This window comes from Glandiceps talaboti, chromosome 16 (assembly GCF_964340395.1).
Source record: "Glandiceps talaboti chromosome 16, keGlaTala1.1, whole genome shotgun sequence".
Classification (NCBI taxonomy): domain Eukaryota; kingdom Metazoa; phylum Hemichordata; class Enteropneusta; family Spengelidae; genus Glandiceps; species Glandiceps talaboti.
The window spans coordinates 11,230,931-11,253,343 of record NC_135564.1 but is presented as its reverse complement, the minus strand read 5'-3'; the positions used below and the strand labels follow the sequence as shown (position 1 = coordinate 11,253,343).

At 36.9% G+C, this 22,413-nt stretch overlaps 1 protein-coding gene across 1 annotated transcript; it reads right to left on the bottom strand.

The window, feature by feature from the left end:
* Positions 1-3,177: 3,177 nt before the first annotated feature.
* On the bottom strand, positions 3,178-6,058 carry LOC144447094 (HHIP-like protein 1). The gene is made up of 2 exons (XM_078137001.1): positions 5,370-6,058; positions 3,178-3,274 (listed from the first exon to the last, which is right to left on the bottom strand). The coding sequence occupies exons 1-2, from the start codon at positions 6,056-6,058 to the stop codon at positions 3,178-3,180; spliced, it is 786 nt and encodes a 261-aa protein (XP_077993127.1).
* Positions 6,059-22,413: the final 16,355 nt, after the last annotated feature.

Sequence of the window (22,413 nt, the reverse complement as noted above, 5' to 3'; positions counted from 1 at the left end):
AAAAAATATCATATGACCTTTGCACCCCCCCCCCCCACCCTTTGAGTCGGTGTTTTAGAAATTGGTATCACATTACAGTGCTGCTGCATCAGTTATGCAAATTAATCTTGAATACTAACCCTGACAATCTTCTGGTATTCCTCGTCTGAAAACAAAAGTGTTGGATTATATATATATATATGCAATAATTCAAGGACATAAGCAACATAGACCCTCCGATGGCCATGGCATCTAATTACCGAAAATATGCCAATAACTTATTGAAACTAAAAGCTAAATCGATAATATTATCAGGACAGATGCGCTTTGGTATTGTAAATGTATGTACCAAGTTATAATGAATTCGAAGCATGCATTCCTGAGATATAGCCTAATTACTGAAAACCATTAATTACATTAATTGCTCATTAATATTCATGATGTCTACCAAAACCTCATCAGTTCTTGATTACCCTATGGAACACGTCTGCCGAATTTCATTCGAATTGATCCAGCCGTTTTTTAGGAAATGGTGATACACACACACACACACACACACACACACACACACACACACACACACACACACAAACAAACAAACACACGCACACACACACACACACAGACTTTTCACCCCTAATACATATCCTTCCTTAGGGAAGGAAAAAATGCTGCGAATTTAGGTTAGAGCTCAATGTGAAATTTCTCCTTTCTCTTTGGAATAAGATGAAAACAGCGCTATATTAAGACAATGCCTCCTGTTCTTGTAAATGGGACACTTCAAAGCTATCCATGGTATCTATTTTGGGCGATACAGTTGGTATGGGAAAGGATTCTGTTTTGGATTTTTGGTATGAGAATAATTTTGGTTTTGAGGTCTCGGAGGAGCTCTCCCCTCACCCACCCACCCCCCCCCCCACCCCCTACCCCGGTACCTTGGGGACATTATCAATAATAATCCAATAGATATACATTCAATGGACAAAGATTGTATACAGTAACTAACCTCGATGGATCAACCAGTTTCAATACTTCCCCTTTCTTTGTATTCATATATGCCCGTGTTGTTGCAAGTACGTATATTTCACCTGTAAAATTGGCAAAACATGAGTCGGCGTTCAAACTTGATGACGCCATAGGGTATCAGGTGCCCATGCTCGGGCTTACCATGCAAAGCCGAATATAGACTATTGGTTGGGTGATATCAGTATAAAACCGTTTGGGATCCGTTTAGCGCTTCTGTCCGCGGCGCTCATCTGTAACTACACTACGTCTTCATGGTAGATGCGAGCTAATGCAGTCGCACATCCTGTGCCGTACGCGTGCAGGTGGACAGTCGATCAAACAGATCGCAAACGAATTTTATCCTGAACACATCCAATCTAAAAGCGATTTGACAAAGATCACAATGGGTCCACAAGTACATGTGCACAATAATATCAACGTCTTGAGTGTGATAGTTGGGGCTATATGCCATTTTGTTGTTATTGCGTAAGCTTTGGTAACCTTTATGTGTGAAATGTTATCGTCATAAAATCAACCAGGTCTCTTTTTTATGTTGTACATGCGCCACCAGGTCGCGTAATTGAGAACGAACGTTAACATTGCCCCTGTCATCATGCACGACTAAGTGAAATATAAAGGCAGTATACTTTCCCTACCGGCTTCGTCTTCTCCGAACGACAATATATATCTTGGAAATATTCCAGTAAGACCATTATTGCAGATGTTGTTATCTCCCATACAAATATTATGGTGATCCCAGGTACCATTTTCGACGTTTTCCACTAATGTGAATAATTTTCTTCGAGAAGAAAAAAAAAACAGGTGAAAAGGTTGAGTTGCCAATACTGTATGAGGGGTGAAGCTAAACAACGACACGAAATGCATTTATGTTCCTTTATTACTTTACAACCAAAATTAATTACACACACACACACACACGCGCACGCACGCACGCACGCACACACACACATGTACACACACACAACACACACACACACACACAAACGGACGGGCGGCAGATGGTTATAGGACACAGCATCGTTAGCCCTTCGGACTTCACCTACTTGGGGCTAAAAAGATATCCTTAGTAAAACCTTACCCTTTATCGTAATCACCAAAGAAATATTGTCCAGCTAAATTAGGAGACTGACAACCACGGTAAACATAACCACCAATCACTGCCTTCCCCACTGAGTGGTCGTATACATGTAGTGGCTCAATGTCTTCACATGGAAAAAAAATAGCAAGGTGTCAACATTCATGTATAGTCAACGAAACAAATAAATTTGATCAGCCAACCTCCTGGGTGAAATACAAGATTGAATGAGCTGTCACCCGATTTTGGCCAGTCAAGAATAATATCTCGAAGTGAAACTGTAAGCAAGTAGAAAAGGAGTGAATGTAATAATTAATAATATGTCGTGGTGCTGACAGAAGATAATAAAACTGTGATCAAAATGAAGAAAGTAGCGGAGATAACTGACAAAACAATGACTGCTAGTTCAAGGAGACCTCAGTACTTTGTCTGATCGATTGATTGTGTATGTCCATTTAATAACGTCGACAAAGATGCAACTGCCCCCCTTTGATATAACTATAAATCCTCGTCAAACACCAATTTTTTTTCTCATATTTTGCAATATAGTGAGCAGGCAGTCGGAATACTGACAATGCATATACACAGACATAGTGAATGTGTAGAGGCATTACCTGAGAAGAATGGAGGCATAAATGTAGGAAAAAATGAGGCAAACATGGCCTCTTACATGTCCTTATTTTTTTTTTAATTGATTACTGTGGGGGACACCCCCTTCCCACACCCTCCCCACGAGCTACCATGGGGAATGCTGTTTCAAGATTGAAAGATAAAACCCTGCTGACTACAAGTACAGCCAAATGTGAGAGTGGGAGACATGTTATTGAAAGTTAACGTCATTGCCTCTTCAAAACATGATCAAACAAAATCAATGAAACTCACCATCGAGGTCCTCATTACACATATCGACGTCATAACAACTGTAACCCTCCTTTCCTTTCCAACCGTAGTTACCACCCTTGACAACTAGGTCAATTTCTTCATAACTTTGATGACCTACATCGCCGGAGAAAATTCTCCCCTTGCCATACGAAGTATGTCTATCACCCCTATCGATGGAACTTCTCCACAAACTACGAAAGCCATATGCAAATATTTCAGGAAGTCCGGTGGATTTGTTCACGTATTGCATATGGTTTACCACCTTCCTCGTGGTCAACGTCTATGCGAAGAACAGATCCGGGGAAAGTTTTCCTGTTGAAACCAAAACGGGATATATTATATGTTAGTTTTTATTATACTCCGTAATAAATCATACTGATATGTTGGTTTCTATATAGCACATTCCCATAATGTGCTCAGAGTGATTTACAATTGTTACCCCCTGGTACAGACCTGTCGCAGCCAACAATCTACCAGAAACAAAAACAGAAATATTTAAATCTCACGAAAGGTGCCTTCATATTTACCACGGCACGTAGATCGTGCTCCGATCCGACACGTCTTCAACTAGTGCCTCCTCAGAGTATAGGAGTCTATATAACTACATGTAAAGCTATTGCTCACCATTATTTCAGATTCCGATTGTGGAGTCAATTTTTACTCTTTATCACAATGCTATATGATATGACAGTTTGTTGTGTCATATGTCCCTCCTAACAGCAACTCCATGCGCCTAAGTCTAAGAGTGGCCCTATTTTGTTCTGTTTCTCATTACTGTACCATATTACAAATGTGGGTCGGTCGGTCGATTGAAAAATTCATCATCATGTAGTTGCTACTCTTCTCTTTTCCTCTTTGATGTTTTCTTTTTATGTGTTTTTGTTGATGTCGGAGGGTTGAAACTTTGTATTCAGTGGGTCGCCCGGATAATGAAAAACAGAAAAATAGGGTGACCCTATTAAATTGACCCTAATAAATTTAAGTACGTCAGACAACAATTTAGCATTTCATGATCATCTGATTTGTTAAATTTTACAGTTGGAGAAAGATCAATACAGGCGATCACGAGTAAAAATATCTAATACCGAACTTCAGGCTCCTTTTACTTAGTTGAAGTTTTTGCTACACTGTGAACATTTTATTGTTACATATTCAACCAATGCGAATCTCGTTGTTGTATTCAGAATTGAAACCATTTTCAAAAGAAATGCGATACTAACAATTACTGTATGATACAAAATCGAGAGAATATAAACTCGTAGTTTACATACTTCGAGGTACTTTAGTAGTTTGTATTTTACAAATATTGTGTTGTAAATTAGAACAATGCTCATAAATGGATAATCGTAGGGCAATTGTTCTTCTTTCGACATATGGCACACTTCCTACTTTATTGGCCATGGATATTTTTGAAATGTTAAGATAGTCAATGAGGCTACAGACGTGAGACACTGACAGAAGTATCTATCAACACTTCATAGCAATGGATCGCGTACACCAAGGGTGGTTGTGTATAGAAATGGATGTGAAATGATGCTATAACGTTGTAACATGTTATAAACAGTGCAGTCAAAGTTTGGAACAGTCAGTCTGAACTTGCAGTCAGGATGAGTAAGTGTCAATTATTGTCACCCAAGATCAGAGAGAGGCGGTCGAGGCGTTTTTCGCCCATTCTGATTGGGATTGGTCGTTGTGCAAGACACAGAGAATATCTGTACTCGATGTGCTCATAACTTGGTTTCAAGCAAAGAAGACGGCTAGAATTGACGTCAATGACAAATTTAGTTTTTGTAATCGTGTACATGTATATGGCACACTATCGTGATTTTCAGCTTTCGTGTTTATTTTGGAGATAATGTAAGCATCATTAGGATTAGTTCGTGTGTGTGTACTACATGTTGATTGACAGCTCCGTAGCGTTATCAATGGCAGGCAAAGTCTATGGTTAATGTTAGAACTTCATCGTGTGATTTCATTGTTCTGCAAAAGTATGAATATTATATATATTGCACAACTACGTTATGGTCTTTGAGATATGAACTTGTATTACTAATCTAGACAAGGTGATTGGATATTGAATCTAAGGTGATGTCATGCGTCATATACTCTAAGAATAGAGATTTATATAAAATTGAAATGTATTTACTTGTCAATCCAACGGAATATTCAGCCACGTACTGGTATATTGCCGATTGTTTTTTTTTCCAAGTAATACCACGTTGCCCCCGACAATCGATAAATATCACCTGGTTTGAGTGTGAATGCAACTAGAGATGGGGATGCAGTTGCAATGAATGTTATTAAGTCATCACTACATCGCGCCTCGCTGTATATCCTTTTGCGTATTCACAACTATAACTGTAACAGTGTAAAAAAAATCTAAAATAAACCAAAATAAAAAACATACAGATTTTGTCCATTTCCTTTTGGTCCCCATGGATCGCCAGGTGAACCTTTAAACTTTCCGCCATCACCAAGAAAGATGTATAGATAGCCGTCTTGAGGTCCGAAGATGAGCTGCCCGTCATTATGGATTGTGGTGTTTTCTGGTATATGCAACAACAACCTCTCAAAATCTGGATCTATTTTATTTTTATTACCCTGTGCCAACCTCCGTTCGGTGACAAAAACTCCTACATCGACCCCCTGTGGCGTTCTGCTTGTTACATAAGATACAAACACGCGCCCGTTCTCTTTAAATTGTGGATGGAATGCCAAACCACCCAACCCACGTTCATCACCTTTTGCTCGGCCACTTGAATAGTGAAGGTAGTTTGACATATCTAGGAAAGGTTCGTCATACTTCGTTCCGTTTTTGTCATATATGTACACGATCCCTCTTTGTTCTCCTACGAAAAATCTATGTGAGCCGTCCCCAGCGTGTGTGGCAATAATAGGCATTACTAGTTTACTTGCTACTTTCTCAACACACAAACATCCCTCACGATTTTCAACTGCCCCTGTCAGTTGCTCACCGAGCTCGTTATTGGCTAAAACGTCAGGATAGCAATAACCAACATCAATTGCAGCGACGAGGTTACAAAAGTCAGTGACAGAACTTTGGGCAGCAGACAAAATCGTCGGTTCTTGTACCATATACTCTATCACATGTTGACATTCATTATAAAAGTCTAAACAGTAATCAGTGCACAATGCAGGCAAGGGTGTCTTCGAATTGGTCGTTTCCATGGAATACATATGAGATGAAAAGGGTGAGCATTCCTGACACAATATTGTTTGCACATATTCCTGGCAAAATTCGGAAAGTGTTCCTGTGTTGGAAAGTATTTCATCGTACTGTCGCTTCAGGTGGTCATCGATGTCCTTAGTGCAGCAACCAACGTCAGTATACTGGGTACAAAATGATAAATCCTGTATGTCGACATAAGGGGGTAGATAATCCAGACATTGTGGATGTCCAGAGATTTGTGACCGTATCATAAGTATTAGCAAGAGCGGAAGACTTCTTCTTATCGAATTAACCATGGTGACACTCCCTTCTTGGCGTACAGAAAGATGGACGACTACCTATTCTTCTCAATCGTCCTTCCTGCTAGTATATTGACGCACAGACAAGAACTTACTTGTCTGCGATTAACGCGTACTTTAATATATTGTGTTCAGGCACAAAAGGCTGAAAGATCACGCGTTGTCGACGTGAATAAATCTGGGCATAGACCCACGGGTGGAGGGTCTATGACGTGGGTCAGAATATTACTGAAAATTTATCAGTGGCGATGGGAGTCTTTCCTTCCAGACCAAATTTTACTTCGGTTATGCCAAACAATAGTCTATCAATTGACCAAGCGATCAACCAACTGGATTTATATAGAGCCAAACTCCAATAGGTCTGAAAGGACCAGTCGTTGGTCCGCTAAATAGTCTGAGGCTTACGTAACCACTCGCTACCCGGAAACAATATAATGACTGGATCTTTCGGGCAAGCTGGACTCACAGGGGCACGTATTAATACTTAGATTACCGCCCTGGATTGCCGTTTTCTTAGGAAAATATCGTAAGAATCCTGCTGCTACAAATGTATCAATCTCTATACGAGTGGAAATATTTTTACCTTACAGGTAGGAATATATACTAGTAGTCAAAAGGTTGTTATATTTAGTCTGTAGACCAGGAAAACAACAATCTAAGAAATATTACACGCCCCTATGGCTGGACACACTCTTACAGCAGAAATAACGATGCCTTGATGCCCATGAAGATAGACACATTTCAACTCCATTGAAAAGTGATAAAACATCAGCTTTCTTTAATCATGGATGAATTAGGTCTCCCCTAATACATCCGTACACAGAGGCCGGAGGGGTTACAGAGCATGTCATATAATAATAATAATAATAATAATAATAATAATAATAATAATAATAATAATAATAATAAATACTTTATTGATCCCACATGGGGAAATTGGGACACTGCCAGCAGTATAACAATTCACACAATACAAAATGATACAATTATTACAGATACACAACAAGATACACATACATGTAATGTTAAATTTAAATAGCTACAATAATTCAAAACTCAAACCCACAAGATCACTGCACTGCAGCTCAACACTGGTCATTAAAAATTCTTATTGCCTGTGGTAAAAAACAATTCCTGAAGCGCTCAGTTACAATCTTTGGTAAATTCAATCGTTTACTAAAAGTGCTCTTACATTCACAAAAAGTGGAATACAAAGGATGACGGTCATTCTCTAGAATTGTTAACAGCTTTTTCAAAACTCTCTTATTGTATATCTCCTCGAATTTCTCTTGTCTCTTAACAATTTTATCTATGCCACCTTTCAATTGTTTATTCAAATTCCCTCCCCAACACACAACACCAAAAAACAAGACACTGCCCACAATAGATGTGTAGAAATTACTCAGGAAGTCGCGACTGATGTCAAAGGATCGCAATTTACGAAGGCAGTACATACGGGAGTAACATTTTTTGAACAGATTTTCAGTGTTTTCTCTCCAATTTAGTTTTCCATCAATCCCCATACCAAGATACTTATATGAATGAACCATCTCAACCTCTTTATCATATAAACTAAGAAGTAAAGCAAAGCACTTAGCCCTCCTCTTTGCTCTATAATGTCAACTCCATTAATGTCCATATTTACATAATGCATGCGTATAGCTGATTAATTAATGCAACCATATCATGATCAAGTCTTGAGGAGTTGCCCAGATGACTATTCCCAACAACATTGATAATGATCAATACAAATTTTAGTTATGTGTGAAATGTATTCAGTTTTCTTAACTGACTTATAAGTACACTCTTGTGACATAAATTCAATATCCTTGAGTAAAGTTTAATGATCTTCTAGTCAAAGTAGGACATACTATGATCAAAATATTCCTTGAAAATGAATAACAGCATTTAATAAGAATTAAGAGTCATTAAAAATTGGCATAAGTGCATTTCTAAATATTTGTTGGTCTTTTCAATGAAACCCATTCTCATCTAAAAATCAAGATACAAAATTAAGAGACGCATTACTATCCGATGAAAAATTACATCAAAGTTGAGTCAGTTCAATATCCATTATGGCACAGTGTTTACATTTTTTTAAATAAAATAACCTATTTTCTTGTAAATAAGATGGTCACCTCACCACCCCCCTCCCCCACCCCACCACCGAATTTCTTTTATTCTGTAAAAACGACTGCGCAAAGCTTTTAATATGGCAAAGTGTCAAGGTTTTATAAGAAAAAAAATATTTTCATGGAAATTGGCCCCTTAGTGGTATCCTACTAAATACGAACATTTGACCAACTGCATTTATTTTGTGATATTTTTTAACATATTATACGATTGCATTCCTTTCTTTGGATGGTTATTCTTGGATTTTCTCTTCCATATACTTGAAGTCGTCATCCTAGAGAATTGTAAAGATAAAATAAATGTCAGTAAAGTATCCAGGAGTAGATAATTCAACACAACATTAACCCCACCACCCACCCCACCCTCTACCAGGCTGTTCCATTCGTTTCATTTCACTTTCGTGCAACAGATGCATGCGCATTCATAGAAAAATAGTCGTTTGCATGAACTATGAACGAGATCGATCCAAAATCTAACTTCATACAATTATATAACACAGCTCACCGTTACTATCAGGTTTATGCAATGAAATGCATCCTGTCCACTACTGCAGTCCTCTTAAAGTGAAGTGCTAGCAACGTTTTCTTTTGATCGTTGCTGAACTCTTGGTTTTCCGCACAGTTTATCAAAATGACTTTTGAGCATAAACATTCATAAATCTGACATATTTAGGAGACCCATAGTATCTTATTAATGATAATTAACTCCATATTCATACAATTGATGAAGCGGCGTGATTTATTTTCGTGTTTGTAATAATGTCAACAATGTAAGTCATAGAATTAATACCTCTATGGGTGGTGATGCATCATACGCCATGATAAATCCTCCCCTGACCATGTTGAGATACTTCTGTTCTAGCGCAGACTCCGCATCTGCATGTCTGCCATTGCGGTATTGATGGTAAACACCTTCATTATGTGCACTTTCCATGATGTGCTTTGCACTTGAAACACCCCGGTAGACTAAACATACTAACACTGAAAACAGTAGTATCACAGCAAATGCAATAGTCACAGCAGCCGCTGTCATTAACTGTGTAATATCTGGGAAGTAATCAAAACACAGTTATGATAATGACGATGAGGAGGAGGAGGAGAAGAAGAAGAAGGAGAAAGTGAAAGGGAGGTGCAGGAGGGTGGTGCTTATTAACATTGATGTCATAACATGTACGAAACATACGGCGGCCCAGAGATGACAAAGGAACAATACATTTAATTTGTGGAAGAAATAATTAAATTTTTGAGAGCAAAATATTCAGTACAAGGATAAAAAAAATTCTTTCATAGGACAAAACATTATTTTTTTGGTTCAAAATAGAAATATCAAAGCAAAAAGTTCAAATTTGTAAGACAAAACTTTTTTTTCCAAGAGCAGAAAATTTATTTGCATAACAGGATTTTACCTTTTGAGGCCCAAACGTTTTCCCCCAAGAATAAACTGTAATACTTTGTACAAAAATGGGACACCCCAAGAACAGACTTTGAAATTCCAAGTCAAAACTAAATTTGATGGTATGAGTTACATTTAATTTCAATATGTGCAACTCTCTGCCTCTGAGGGCGCAATTTAGTTTGAACTGCCCAATTTATTCTCTGACAAAATTCTTTTTCACACGGCAAACTTTTTTATTGGCGGCGGAAGTGAAGTTATCCAACAATTCCTTGGACGATACCCACAGGCGCTCGTGAAGTTGCTAGATCACAGAGAACTACGGCAATGCAGAACTACGACAGTGCAGTGTCAGGCTGAACAGTGAGCAACGAAGCTGATTGATGGACCTTGTCTGTCACACCACCATTCGTGGACTGAGATAATATTAGTATAGGAAATGCAGCGAGGCGCGTTAGCACCGAGCATATTACATGTATCCTCAGACCACTACAGAGAATACCGGTCTGAGATTAGCTCTGGATGTATATGCAACGAGGTTCGACAGTAGTCTGAGATATACCGCAGTACCGTAATGGTCGCCGGCTGAGCTGTATTCTCTATATATATCGCAGTACCGTAATGGACGCCGGCTGACAATCTAAACACATCGCACGATAAGAATGTGAGAAATTGTTTGTGTACATTAGCTGTGTCCTCAGTCAAACACACAGTCAGTAATTAGTGATCTAGGAAACTCTGCATGGTGCTATAATACCATAACATCGCTGACGGATCAGGATCATCTCTCCCAATTTCAACTTGTCCCATTTCAACTCGCCCAAGTGTCAACTCGTCCCAAAGTAAATCGCAATCCCATGTCGACCAATGGAAAGTCCCTTAGGACCAGAGACTGTGTAGTGATTTTATTACAACCTGATTGTGTACGTCATGTCATTGACCTTGTGTGTCACATGTTTATCATTGTTATTATGGTCAGAGTCAGCTGTATTTATGATTGTTACCACTCAAAAGGTAAAAATCCTGTTATGCAAATAAATTTTCTGCTCTTGAAAAAAAAAATTTTGTCTTACAAATTTGGACTTTTTGCTTTCATATTTCTATTTCGAATCAAAAAAATAATGTTTTGTCCTATGAAAGAAATTTTTTATCCTTGTACTGAATATTTTGCCCTCAAAAATTTAATTATTTCTTCCACAAATGTATTGTTCCTTTGTCATCTCTGGGCCGCCGTAGAAACACTTCACAATGCATAAGGTAAAGATTTAACATGAAATTAGTTAAATGTGCCGAACCAAGAAGGAAAAAAGTGTAGCTTTTTAATCATTCTGACTAGCTTCCAACCTGTTGTCGGAATACCATCACGTCAGCATAAAAAATCATTCCATGATAATGTCAACTTTATCATTTTCGATTACATCAAAGAAAATAATAAACTAGATACCACACTGAGGACGGGGTCCATTTTAGATATGTTAATGACATCCAAGTTTTATCTTGTAATTTACCTGAACTAAGTTCGAGATCAAGCGTAGTTACCTCTGCTATCTCCTCAGAGGTAGCGGGTAATTCTGCAGTAGTAACAGCTGCAAATATGAAAATGTACAATTATAATTATGTATATATCACGGTTTAGTTTAGTTTAATATTTCATTAAACAACACTATCGACTGAACAGATATACATATAAAACCAGTACAAACTGTTAAATCACTTGGATAACCCACAAGGTCAAAGACTTGTTTAAAAAAACTGTCAGATCATATCTGTAGTACACTAAGGGATACTGAAAACAGCGAGTGTATTCGTTATTAGTTACTTTGCCTCCACATTTTCCCAATTTCTGTTATTCCTGCTCATTTCATGTAGTTAAACACCTTTGCTAATCCCGCCACTATCTTGAATCACTGTATGGACCCCACTGGAAGGCATTTCTTTGTGATATCAGTTTTATTGATGCTGGTATATCGTTCCAGTCCTTAATGTTGTGAGCATTAAAGGTATTAGCAGCTTCACCTTTAACCATTGGCTGATGCAAATTGTACCAACTTTACCATTGTTATGAACAGAGGAAACATTGGTAAAATGATGGGATAAACACTCAGGGCTGGAATTATTGTATATTCTGAAAGCATGGTTAAGCCATAACTGGCTCACTCTATCATTGATATCAAAGCATACCCAGGGCATCAAACTGATCAGCAACTATGTGTGATCTGGGCACCATAGAAAGGATGAACCGTATAAGTTTATTTTGTGCAATTTGGAGTTTCCTTTTGAGAGTTTTGTTAAAAGCAGAGTACCAGTATGAACATGAATAATCAAAGTGACATTCGATTAGAGTAGAGCAAAGGGTTTTGTGGGAGTTTGTGCTTGTCCATCGAGAAATTTAAGTCTTGAATCAGTTTCTTAATAATATTTTGATTGATGCGCATATTGGTTAAAGAGAGCTGTTACCAGACATTCGAACACATCCAACACCTGATATTTATATATAGAATAGCTATAATAATAAGGAAACTTCAGAATTGTCCATACACATGTTAAAGAAGTCCCTTAGGTGTTACATGTTGTTTTAGAATATCTATCCTCACCTGAACATTGTCTGCCAGGCCTATTAGATACATCAGTGGATTCATCCCTGTATCCACTGTTACATTCACATGTAAAAGTTCCATCGGAGTTGTCAATACATGTAGCAGTGTCGGAACAATCATGCCTGCCTGGTATCATGCACACGGTATCATTAATATCTGCAACATGACAAGAGGTGAGAATGTATACATACAAGGTAATATTATATGAAGTTTATGGACTAGTAGTAGTAGTAGTAGTAGTAGTAGTAGTAGTAGTAGTAGTAGTAGTAGTAGTAGTAGTAGTAGTAGTAGTAGTAGTAGTAGTGAAGTAACATTTGTTCAGAGACAAATACGTTTAATACCTTTGAGGACATATATTCTTCTTTCACAGATGTCAGGTAATAGTACTTTCAGCCAATGGATTTTCCAGTGCTATCATAACATTTTCCTCACAAAGTAGCATGTGAGGAATAAAGGAATGCATACATAATTTATATTTCCATCATCTCGATTCAACAAGGCATTTGCCTCTATTACACAAACTTATGAAAGCGAGTTTATAATTACCTCCAGTATTAAAGTCTCCTACAGTTATATTAGTGAAAAGTTCACTACCAGTGTTGACCTCTTGGTTACAGTAATCCGTTACCTCTTGGGCTGTGATATTAGACTGAACGGTGAACGTATTGACTACCTCTGCTATTACACTTCCTGGCAAGAATCTGACTACTTCAGACTTGACATACGCAGAGCTTAGTTCTGCCATAAGACCACTTACCTGCCGAAAAGAATATAACAATTTATTCAACTTGATTTAATATCAAAATAATCCTTTTTTTATTAGTATCGTTTATAATGGCAAGGCAGAAAATAAGTCCTTCAAATAAACATTCATGATTATTTATGTTCTGTTCTTGCATATGGATATCGGCTGAGTCCAATTAAATGTCTACTGCATGGAGCTTCACTGAACAATGGATGATGGACAAGCTTCAATTCGGTTTATCTCGTTAATCACGCGTAATATAAGCGATACAAAATCGTTCATGAGCTAAAAGTTTACAAAAATGCCATCATTTCTGCCTGCGATGGCGTTCCCTATTATCATTTAAATGTAACACATAAAAAACGCTAGGAATTACTTTTCATTAGTCATCTGACATGCTTACCAAGGCAATAATAGCTTCTTCTAGTATTTTGTACTCAGAACTTGCGGGGTCATATAAATCATTACTGAAGTTGTATGCTTCATTTCTAAGAGCCGTGATCCTAAATTCACCAATCAATGCTTTGACAGCTGTTGATAGAAATAAAAATACGTTGTTATACACTCGTTATTAAATCAGATTTATAACATTGACAATGTGCATAGTTCCCTGAGGTTTGTTAAAGTAATAACACTTGTTGGGTTTATAAACTTTTCACTCAAGTGAAAATACTTATATAAAATCTCTACTACTAAACTATTCTAGTATAATGTTTATGTCGATGTATGCCTACTATGACAGTAGAATTGTCCTTCTGGCTTTGTTTGAATCCTAGCTTGCATGGTACAGATGTTTTAGGTATAACTATCATACCATAGGATCACTTATGAGTTATACCTGAATGCCAGGTTTGAGTTCAGTCAATTACAAGTGATGGCTAAATGTGCTTCAGTAAGTACAATACTGCCAGTACTTTTGTTTAAATGCAGTAAAGATCACATCAGAAAACGTTTAAACTCAGCCTGTACTGCTATAATTATCGTAAAACAGTAACATTAACAAAACCATTCTCGTATATCCTCAACGTATGTACATCTTACAACCTCTCTACAAGCGTTGGTAATTGGAGGTTCGATTTTAAAATGGCAATTTGACAATAACCAGCATTTTAAAGTGATTCTTCCTGACGACATGATGTATTTCGATTAATTGTAATAACTTGTGATTACAAGTGATTACTAAAGGTCTTGTGTTTGCCTATTGTGTCTATAAATCACTTCATGTACGTACACTAACAAACGTTTCACACGATCTTAGGTATTTGCAATTTATGAGTTACAACATGTACTTGGTCGATTCCAAATTTCCAAAGACAACACATAGTACAGTTATTTTATTCACTTTCTCATTCCTCTTTAGACTTAACATGTAAATGTGTTTTATTTTATTTGCTACTTACAAACACATTTTCCGTCAAGACGCCTTCTACCAGCTTTACAATTACACATATACCCTTCCAGATTCTCAACACAATATTCTGTTGTTTGGTTACATGGATCATCCAGGCATGATGAGGTGCCTATGCATTGAACAACACGATTAAAACATATCTTAAGAACATGAGCAGTACTGAAACTAAATAGACGCTTTGATCGTATCTTAAGTAACAAACATCAAAGGGACCACTTTAATTAATGGCAATCTAAGAGCCCAAAATATCTCCAAGCTTTGTCAGTTCCTTTTCCATTTGGAATAATAAGAAAAGTTACGGGGTATACAACATTCTTTTCCAGATAATCAACATTATTTCATTATCATGTACAGTTAAAAAGATATCCGGTGGCCATATTGGAATATAAAATTGATTAATCATGATATCATTAAACTTCTATATCCAAAAGTTTGTGTGGTGACCCAAGATATTTTTTTCTGGATTTTAACTGTGATCCTGAGAATTCTTCAGATTTCGTGAACAAAGCAACAACAACAGTTTACAATTTTTATGTTCAAATTTCTGAGGCACATGCTATGTTAATAGTGATGTAGTAGATATCATTGATTGTGTCAGATCTTTTCAGTTGCCCTATAAATGATAAATGGCCTCGCTCTTGTTATGATGTATAAAAACATGAAAGAAATCAACATAGACATAGAAACAGAGGGCATCAATAAACGACACATAACTAGAATATATTCGCATCACTTTAATTTTTATATAGTGATATATATCTCAAAATATCAAATAGTACAGTTTAACATGTACCTGACAGTATTGAAGTCGTCACTGAATTCGTCGACGTACTTTCTTCAAACGTTGTTATTTCAGTAGTTTGTTCATGCCTGGTAACAGCTGAAAAATGTAGTCATAATAACTTAAGGAGCAATATTATTTACAATACAACTACTGTAAATCTCAAGGTACGCTCTTGGACCCATATAGATAACACTATCCGGAAGTGTGGTGAAATTACTGTGTCGAACATCCGGTTAATGTTATTTCTAAGGACTTCGCACACGAACAGTGATATTCAAAAAGGATGTGTTCGATTACAAACAGACTTACTTCAATAAATCCAACATAAATGACAGACAGACAGACAGACAGACAGACAGACAGACAGACAGACAGAAAATACATGTAAGGACAAGTAGAAGCACAAGTAATTTTACCTTGCGTTGAAGTAGGCGTCTTTACTTGTGGTGTTGTACTTTCTTTGACGGTTGATTTGACAATATTTGTAGATAGCCTCTGATTTGTAGCTGCTAAAAATGAAAATATTAATTTTCATACCGAAACTTTTTTCTATATTTCAAACAACTGTATTGTTATATCGTTCTAATTGATATCGATTGTTCATAAACGTAATTCGTCATGTTAAAATCCATTCTTATGTCACAGGTTTCAAATGATGTGACCAACCAAGACCATCAGATTAGTGAACAAACCTTACTTCCTCAACTCGCTGGGGAGCATACCCCTTGCCCCTGTGTGTATAAGTTAATTAGTTTGAAAAAATGAACACAGACTGCCCAATCAAAAATGTATGTCATTACCTAGGGTTGTACGAGATACCAACGTCTGTGTTTGTCCATTTTCTGCTTTTGTTGTTGGTTCGTAAGATGAAGTGGCAATAACTGTAGCTGCAGGTTCCTCTGACGTAATTAGATTACCTGTAGTTGTAGCTTTGACAGTGGTAGTTAGAGCGTGTGTTGTTGTTGTTTGCGCCTCAGTGGTAGTTGCAGCAGCTGTAGTTGTATATTCCCCCGTGACAGTTACAGCAACTGCAGTTGTAGGTTCCTCAGTGGTAGTTAGAGCGTCTGTTCTTGTTGGAACCTCAGTGGTTTTTGCAGCAGCTGTAGTTGTAGGTGCCTGTGTGGTAGTTACAGTTGTTGTAGTTGTAGGTTCCTCTTTAGTAGTTAGACCAGCTGTAGTTGTAGCTTCGACAGTGGTAGTTAGAACAGCTGTTGTTGTTAGCTCCCAAGTGGTAGTTGCAGCAGCTGTAGTTGTAGTTTCCTCAGTGGTAGCTAGAGCAGCTGTAGTTGTATCCTGGAAGCTATTGCCTGTGAACATAGAAGTGATTTAAACAAAGTGTCTCCTTTTCAGCATGATAACTCCCTTGAGGTGTTATTTTCCGGATTATACATAAAGTTATTATTGCAGTGGGAGAAAATTGACTAGCCTTACACTGTGTTGCTGCATTTTCTTTAGTTCCTTTGACTGACTGACTGACTGACTGACTGACTGAATGAATGAATGAATGAATGAATGACTGACTGACTGACTGACTGACTGACTGACTGACTGACTGACTGAATGAATGAATGAATGAATGAATGAATGAATGAATGAATGAATGAATGAATGAATGAATGAATGAATGAATGAATGAATGAATGAATGAATGAGAAAATAATATCCAATAATTATAGACACCATACCACGCATTTACCTCTTTTTTTCATTTATCATAACATAGTAGTTTTGTTTTTAGTGGTGGCGTGCGATGGTTTATATACTCATGGGGTGACATGTAAATGCAAAGTTGCCAAAACAAATACAACCCATTATGAAGCAAGGCTATGCTAAACAACTAATGAAATACAATACCAAGTGCAATAATCTAAGTCAAGTACATGATGTTGAAGTAGGTTCCTTTGGATGTGGTAATGTACTTTGAAACACACAAAAGTGACGGTGTCAGTGGATTACATACAGTGGTAGAATATTTATGTTCAGGCCTAACAAAAAACTGTCTGCTTCCGATTACGCTTAATTTTACAATAGACAAGATGGGTAGATTTTTTTATTTTATCTTTTTTATGTATTTTTTTCATACGTATGTATCTAGTTCAGATAGTTATGTTTTCCATTATTGTTCATATGGTATCTGTGTTATTGGTTTCTTCTCATCAGATGTACATCCATTACAGGTTGGCAGAAAAGCTTTATAGTGTCTTTTTAACTTAATATCAGTTGCCGCATCCATTTCTTGCAAAACGTCATAATTTTCGCAATTTTATTATTTTTTCCTCGAATACCTAACATAAGCAAATGTTTAGGATTGGCAGTGAAAGACTAGGTGGTGTCGGGTAACCGAAACCAAACATATTTTTTAGACCTCACTTGTGGTAGCTAACAATATATTACAATGTTACTGTAAGAATGTCGAAACTGCATGTATTACAATCCTTGTGGAGATATTTACAAAATAATGAAAGGTGAATATGATTACTTGGGGTGACAGAATTTGCTGTATTTCGAAAGGCCAATCATGACATTGACACTCCCGATTGCTTGATGAGGAAATTTCGTTACATATGTTCATTCCTGTCGATATAGACTTCATTACATAGCGGTTGATGTGTAAGGGTATTAGCGATATAGCTAATTACAACGCAGGGCATAGGGCACAGAGGCATATAGAGATCATAATTTGCTTGATTTACACACAAACTAACAATTGCTAAATTTGTACAGTTACCTCCAGGCGTTGACGGAATCATCGACTGTGTTGACGTAATTTCTTCATTGGTCGTTAATTCAACAGATGTGGTCTGATCGTGAGTGGTAGTGCCTGTGACAATAGAACTGTATGTTTTAGTATATCCAAATTCTTTTTAAGATATGTTATTCAAAATGATATCAATTTAAATTACAATATTTTAACTATTTCAATGAACTCGTCACACAAACACCATACAAGCATTTTACCTGCCATTGAAGTAGACTCCTGTTCATATAACGTGGTACTTTCTTCAGTGGTTGTCTCTGATATTGTTGTATATTGTCTCTTAGTTGTAACAGCTGCAAATACAGAAGAGTCATTTTTACAATAATGACAAGTCTAGTTTGTAATCAGTTTATTGCTCAAACAGATAATGACTCGCGTGAATAACTTGTTATACCGACTGTTTTAATGAAAATAATATTTTGTTACCTGATTGTGTAGAAGACGACATTATTGTTGTTTCTTTTGATGTACTTCCTTCATTTTATTTCTGTATATTAGAACTTTTGCTTGTTACCTGTTCTTATTTTACTATTTTTTTTCCGTTACGTTTATAAGCTTCCATTTAATTTTGCCACCAACACTTCTCTTTATTTACTAAGAATTGTATTTTTGTTGTTATTGTGAAACTCGTACCAGCCCAAATTTGTATTTATTATCTACATGTACGGTCCATGGACATTGATTAGTTCCTACGAACTATTTCCATGGCCCAAACCAGAAATGTTCTATCCGTTGCTTTCAGAGTTTGTGTATATATTTTTTCTTCTGGTGGAATAAATTTCAATTCAATTCAATTCAATTCGTTGGTTGTGAATCCACCAGAAGTTGTTAGATCCTGATCATGGGTTGTAAGAGCTATGAAAATATAAATAATCTACATTTAGTAACAGAAATTTGGGTTAAATGTAATACCATTTTCCACCATGTTTGACTAATGCAGGAAACAAACGAGAGCTGAAAACTTACTTACCTGGTGGCGTAGAAGACAAAACGACTTGTGTTTGGTTCTTTTCTATGGATGTTTTCTCATCAGTAGTGATAGGCGTCACATCCTCTTTGAAGGAATAAACAAAACCAAACGATGGTTTATTCGCAATTGAAACAATTAACAGGTGACTTTTGTATTGAAAAGACGTTCACAGAGAACAGAAACATGATGCAAAATAGCATACCTGAGGTCGTTGTTTGAGTAGTCAACATTTCTTTTGTTGTTGTCTGTTCATGCGTTGTTGTGGGCTGCTCAGTTGGTAAAACTGAAAATGAAAAATCAAGTGGTTCAAATATATTGAACGGCAAATTGTCCCCATTTCAACATTGTCATCAATGGTTCAATTTATAATAATTATGTTTATTGTCGGAGTTCTTCAATTATAACTATATCCTTCTCAGAAATACTTTGCCAGAGATATAGAGAGCATGAGAGGGAGAGAGACTTTGAATGAGAGAGAGAGAGAAATTTGATAGCGATACAGACAGACTGACCGACAGACAGACAGACAGACAGACAGACAGACAGACAGACAGACAGACAGACAGACAGACAGACAGACAGACAGTCGGACGGGCGGGCGGGCGGGCGGACGGACGGACGGACGGACGGACGGACGGACGGACGGACGGACGGACGGACGGACGGACGGACGGACAGACAGACAGACAGACAGACAGACAGACAGACAGACAGACAGACAGACAGACAGACAGACAGACAGACAGACAGACAAAGAGAGATAGGGACAGGCAAATAGTAGTGTGTGTCCGTTGGCACTGTTTCCTCTTAGATGGATAAAATACAGAGAAGTCAACTTCATAAATATGTGTACAAATGTAGTTAACTAGGAGTGAAATTTCATAACATAGTTATTATGACTTATGTATGAAACATGAGAGCGCCGTATTATGGAATTAACTCAAGGCCAGTTTCCTTCTCCTTTGGTACTAGGATGCAATACATATTATCAAGCATTTGCAATGAATTATATGAAAGGAACCAGTACATAATAATTTACAATATGTAAATATATATATATATATATATATATATATATATATATATATATATATATATATATATATATATATATATATATATATATATATATATATATGTAGATATTGGTTTAAATTATTTATTCGTAGAAAAATCATTCTTTTTGAAACCAAAATAGTATATCTCACAAATGATGTTGTGTTTGTATTTTTTGTTGCTGTGCAACAAAAAAGGTTGATTTGTATATAGATGCATGGTGTGAGTTACACTATTACATTACGAAAACATGTGAAATGTACCACAAACTTTACCTTGCTCACAATTCGTTCCATTGAACCCCATAGCGCATGTGCATTCATATCCTCCAAGTACATCAACACATGTTGCATTATTTAAACATGGGTTGCTGGCACAAGTAGACACTGAAACAGTAGAACGTTATTATCTTGGTTGATTCATTGTGAGACGCAAGTTAATATTCATGAGTGTTTTCACCCGTGTGTATTAAAGTTACTTACATAAAGACGTCGCCTTCACTGCTCTCGTGTTATAACTGACTTCTGGCATTGTTAGTACGCTTGCCGTTATGACAGAGATGTCCAACGTGTATTTAATAGTACTAAATTATCTTATTAGATATTGTCCACACTTATACCACAGTGTCTTCAATATGTAAGAAATAACTTGATTTTGATATTTGATCCCCAATCTCCAAGTTCAGGTTCATAAAAGAAAGCCAACATCTATTACAAAACGTAATATGTAATATGTAATATAGGGGTAAACTCTTCAGAGAAGTCCATATGGCTGTCATTCAGTCATATTTTATAGTATCGAGAAAGGAAGTGACATGCATGTGGCCTATACAGTACATCACCATTGTGCTAAATAGGATTAAAATCGGTCATTGTATGTCAGAGATATATATAAATTCAATCGCAAAAAAACGGTACAGGATGAATTACATTCCAATGTTTACAATCCAAAAGAAGGATATTTGTAATGAAATTATGAGTGCGAATGGTATCTGAAAAAAATATCATATGACCTTTGCACCCCCCCCCCCACCCTTTGAGTCGGTGTTTTAGAAATTGGTATCACATTACAGTGCTGCTGCATCAGTTATGCAAATTAATCTTGAATACTAACCCTGACAATCTTCTGGTATTCCTCGTCTGAAAACAAAAGTGTTGGATTATATATATATATGCAATAATTCAAGGACATAAGTAACATAGACCCTCCGATGGCCATGGCATCTAATTACCGAAAATATGCCAATAACTTATTGAAACTAAAAGCTAAATCGATAATATTATCAGGACAGATGCGCTTTGGTATTGTAAATGTATGTACCAAGTTATAATGAATTCGAAGCATGCATTCCTGAGATATAGCCTAATTACTGAAAACCATTAATTACATTAATTGCTCATTAATATTCATGATGTTTACCAAAACCTCATCAGTTCTTGATTACCCTATGGAACACGTCTGCCGAATTTCATTCGAATTGATCCAGCCGTTTTTTTAGGAAATGGTGATACAGACACACACACACACACACACACACACACACACACACACACACACAAACAAACAAACAAACACACGCACACACACACACACACACAGACTTTTCACCCCTAATACATATCCTTCCTTAGGGAAGGAAAAAATGCTGCGAATTTAGGTTAGAGCTCAATGTGAAATTTCTCCTTTCTCTTTGGAATAAGATGAAAACAGCGCTATATTAAGACAATGCCCCCTGTTCTTGTAAATGGGACACTTCAAAGCTATCCATTGTATCTATTTTGGGCGATACAGTTGGTATGGGAAAGGATTCTGTTTTGGATTTTTGGTATGAGAATAATTTTGGTTTTGAGGTCTCGGAGGAGCTCTCCCCTCACCCACCCCCCCCCCCCTCACCCACCCCCTACCCCGGTACCTTGGGGACATTATCAATAATAATCCAATAGATATACATTCAATGGACAAAGATTGTATACAGTAACTAACCTCGATGGATCAACCAGTTTCAATACTTCCCCTTTCTTTGTATTCATATATGCCCGTGTTGTTGCAAGTACGTATATTTCACCTGTAAAATTGGCAAAACATGAGTCGGCGTTCAAACTTGATGACGCCATAG

Coding starts and splice junctions, on each gene's coding strand:
- LOC144447094 (XM_078137001.1), bottom strand. CDS start 6,058: ATGGTACAAGAACCGACGATTTTGTCTGCTGCCCAAAGTTCTGTCACT. Junction 3,275..5,369: donor AAAGGAAATGGACAAAATCT/GTATGTTTTTTA, acceptor TGGTTTCAACAG/GAAAACTTTCCCCGGATCTG.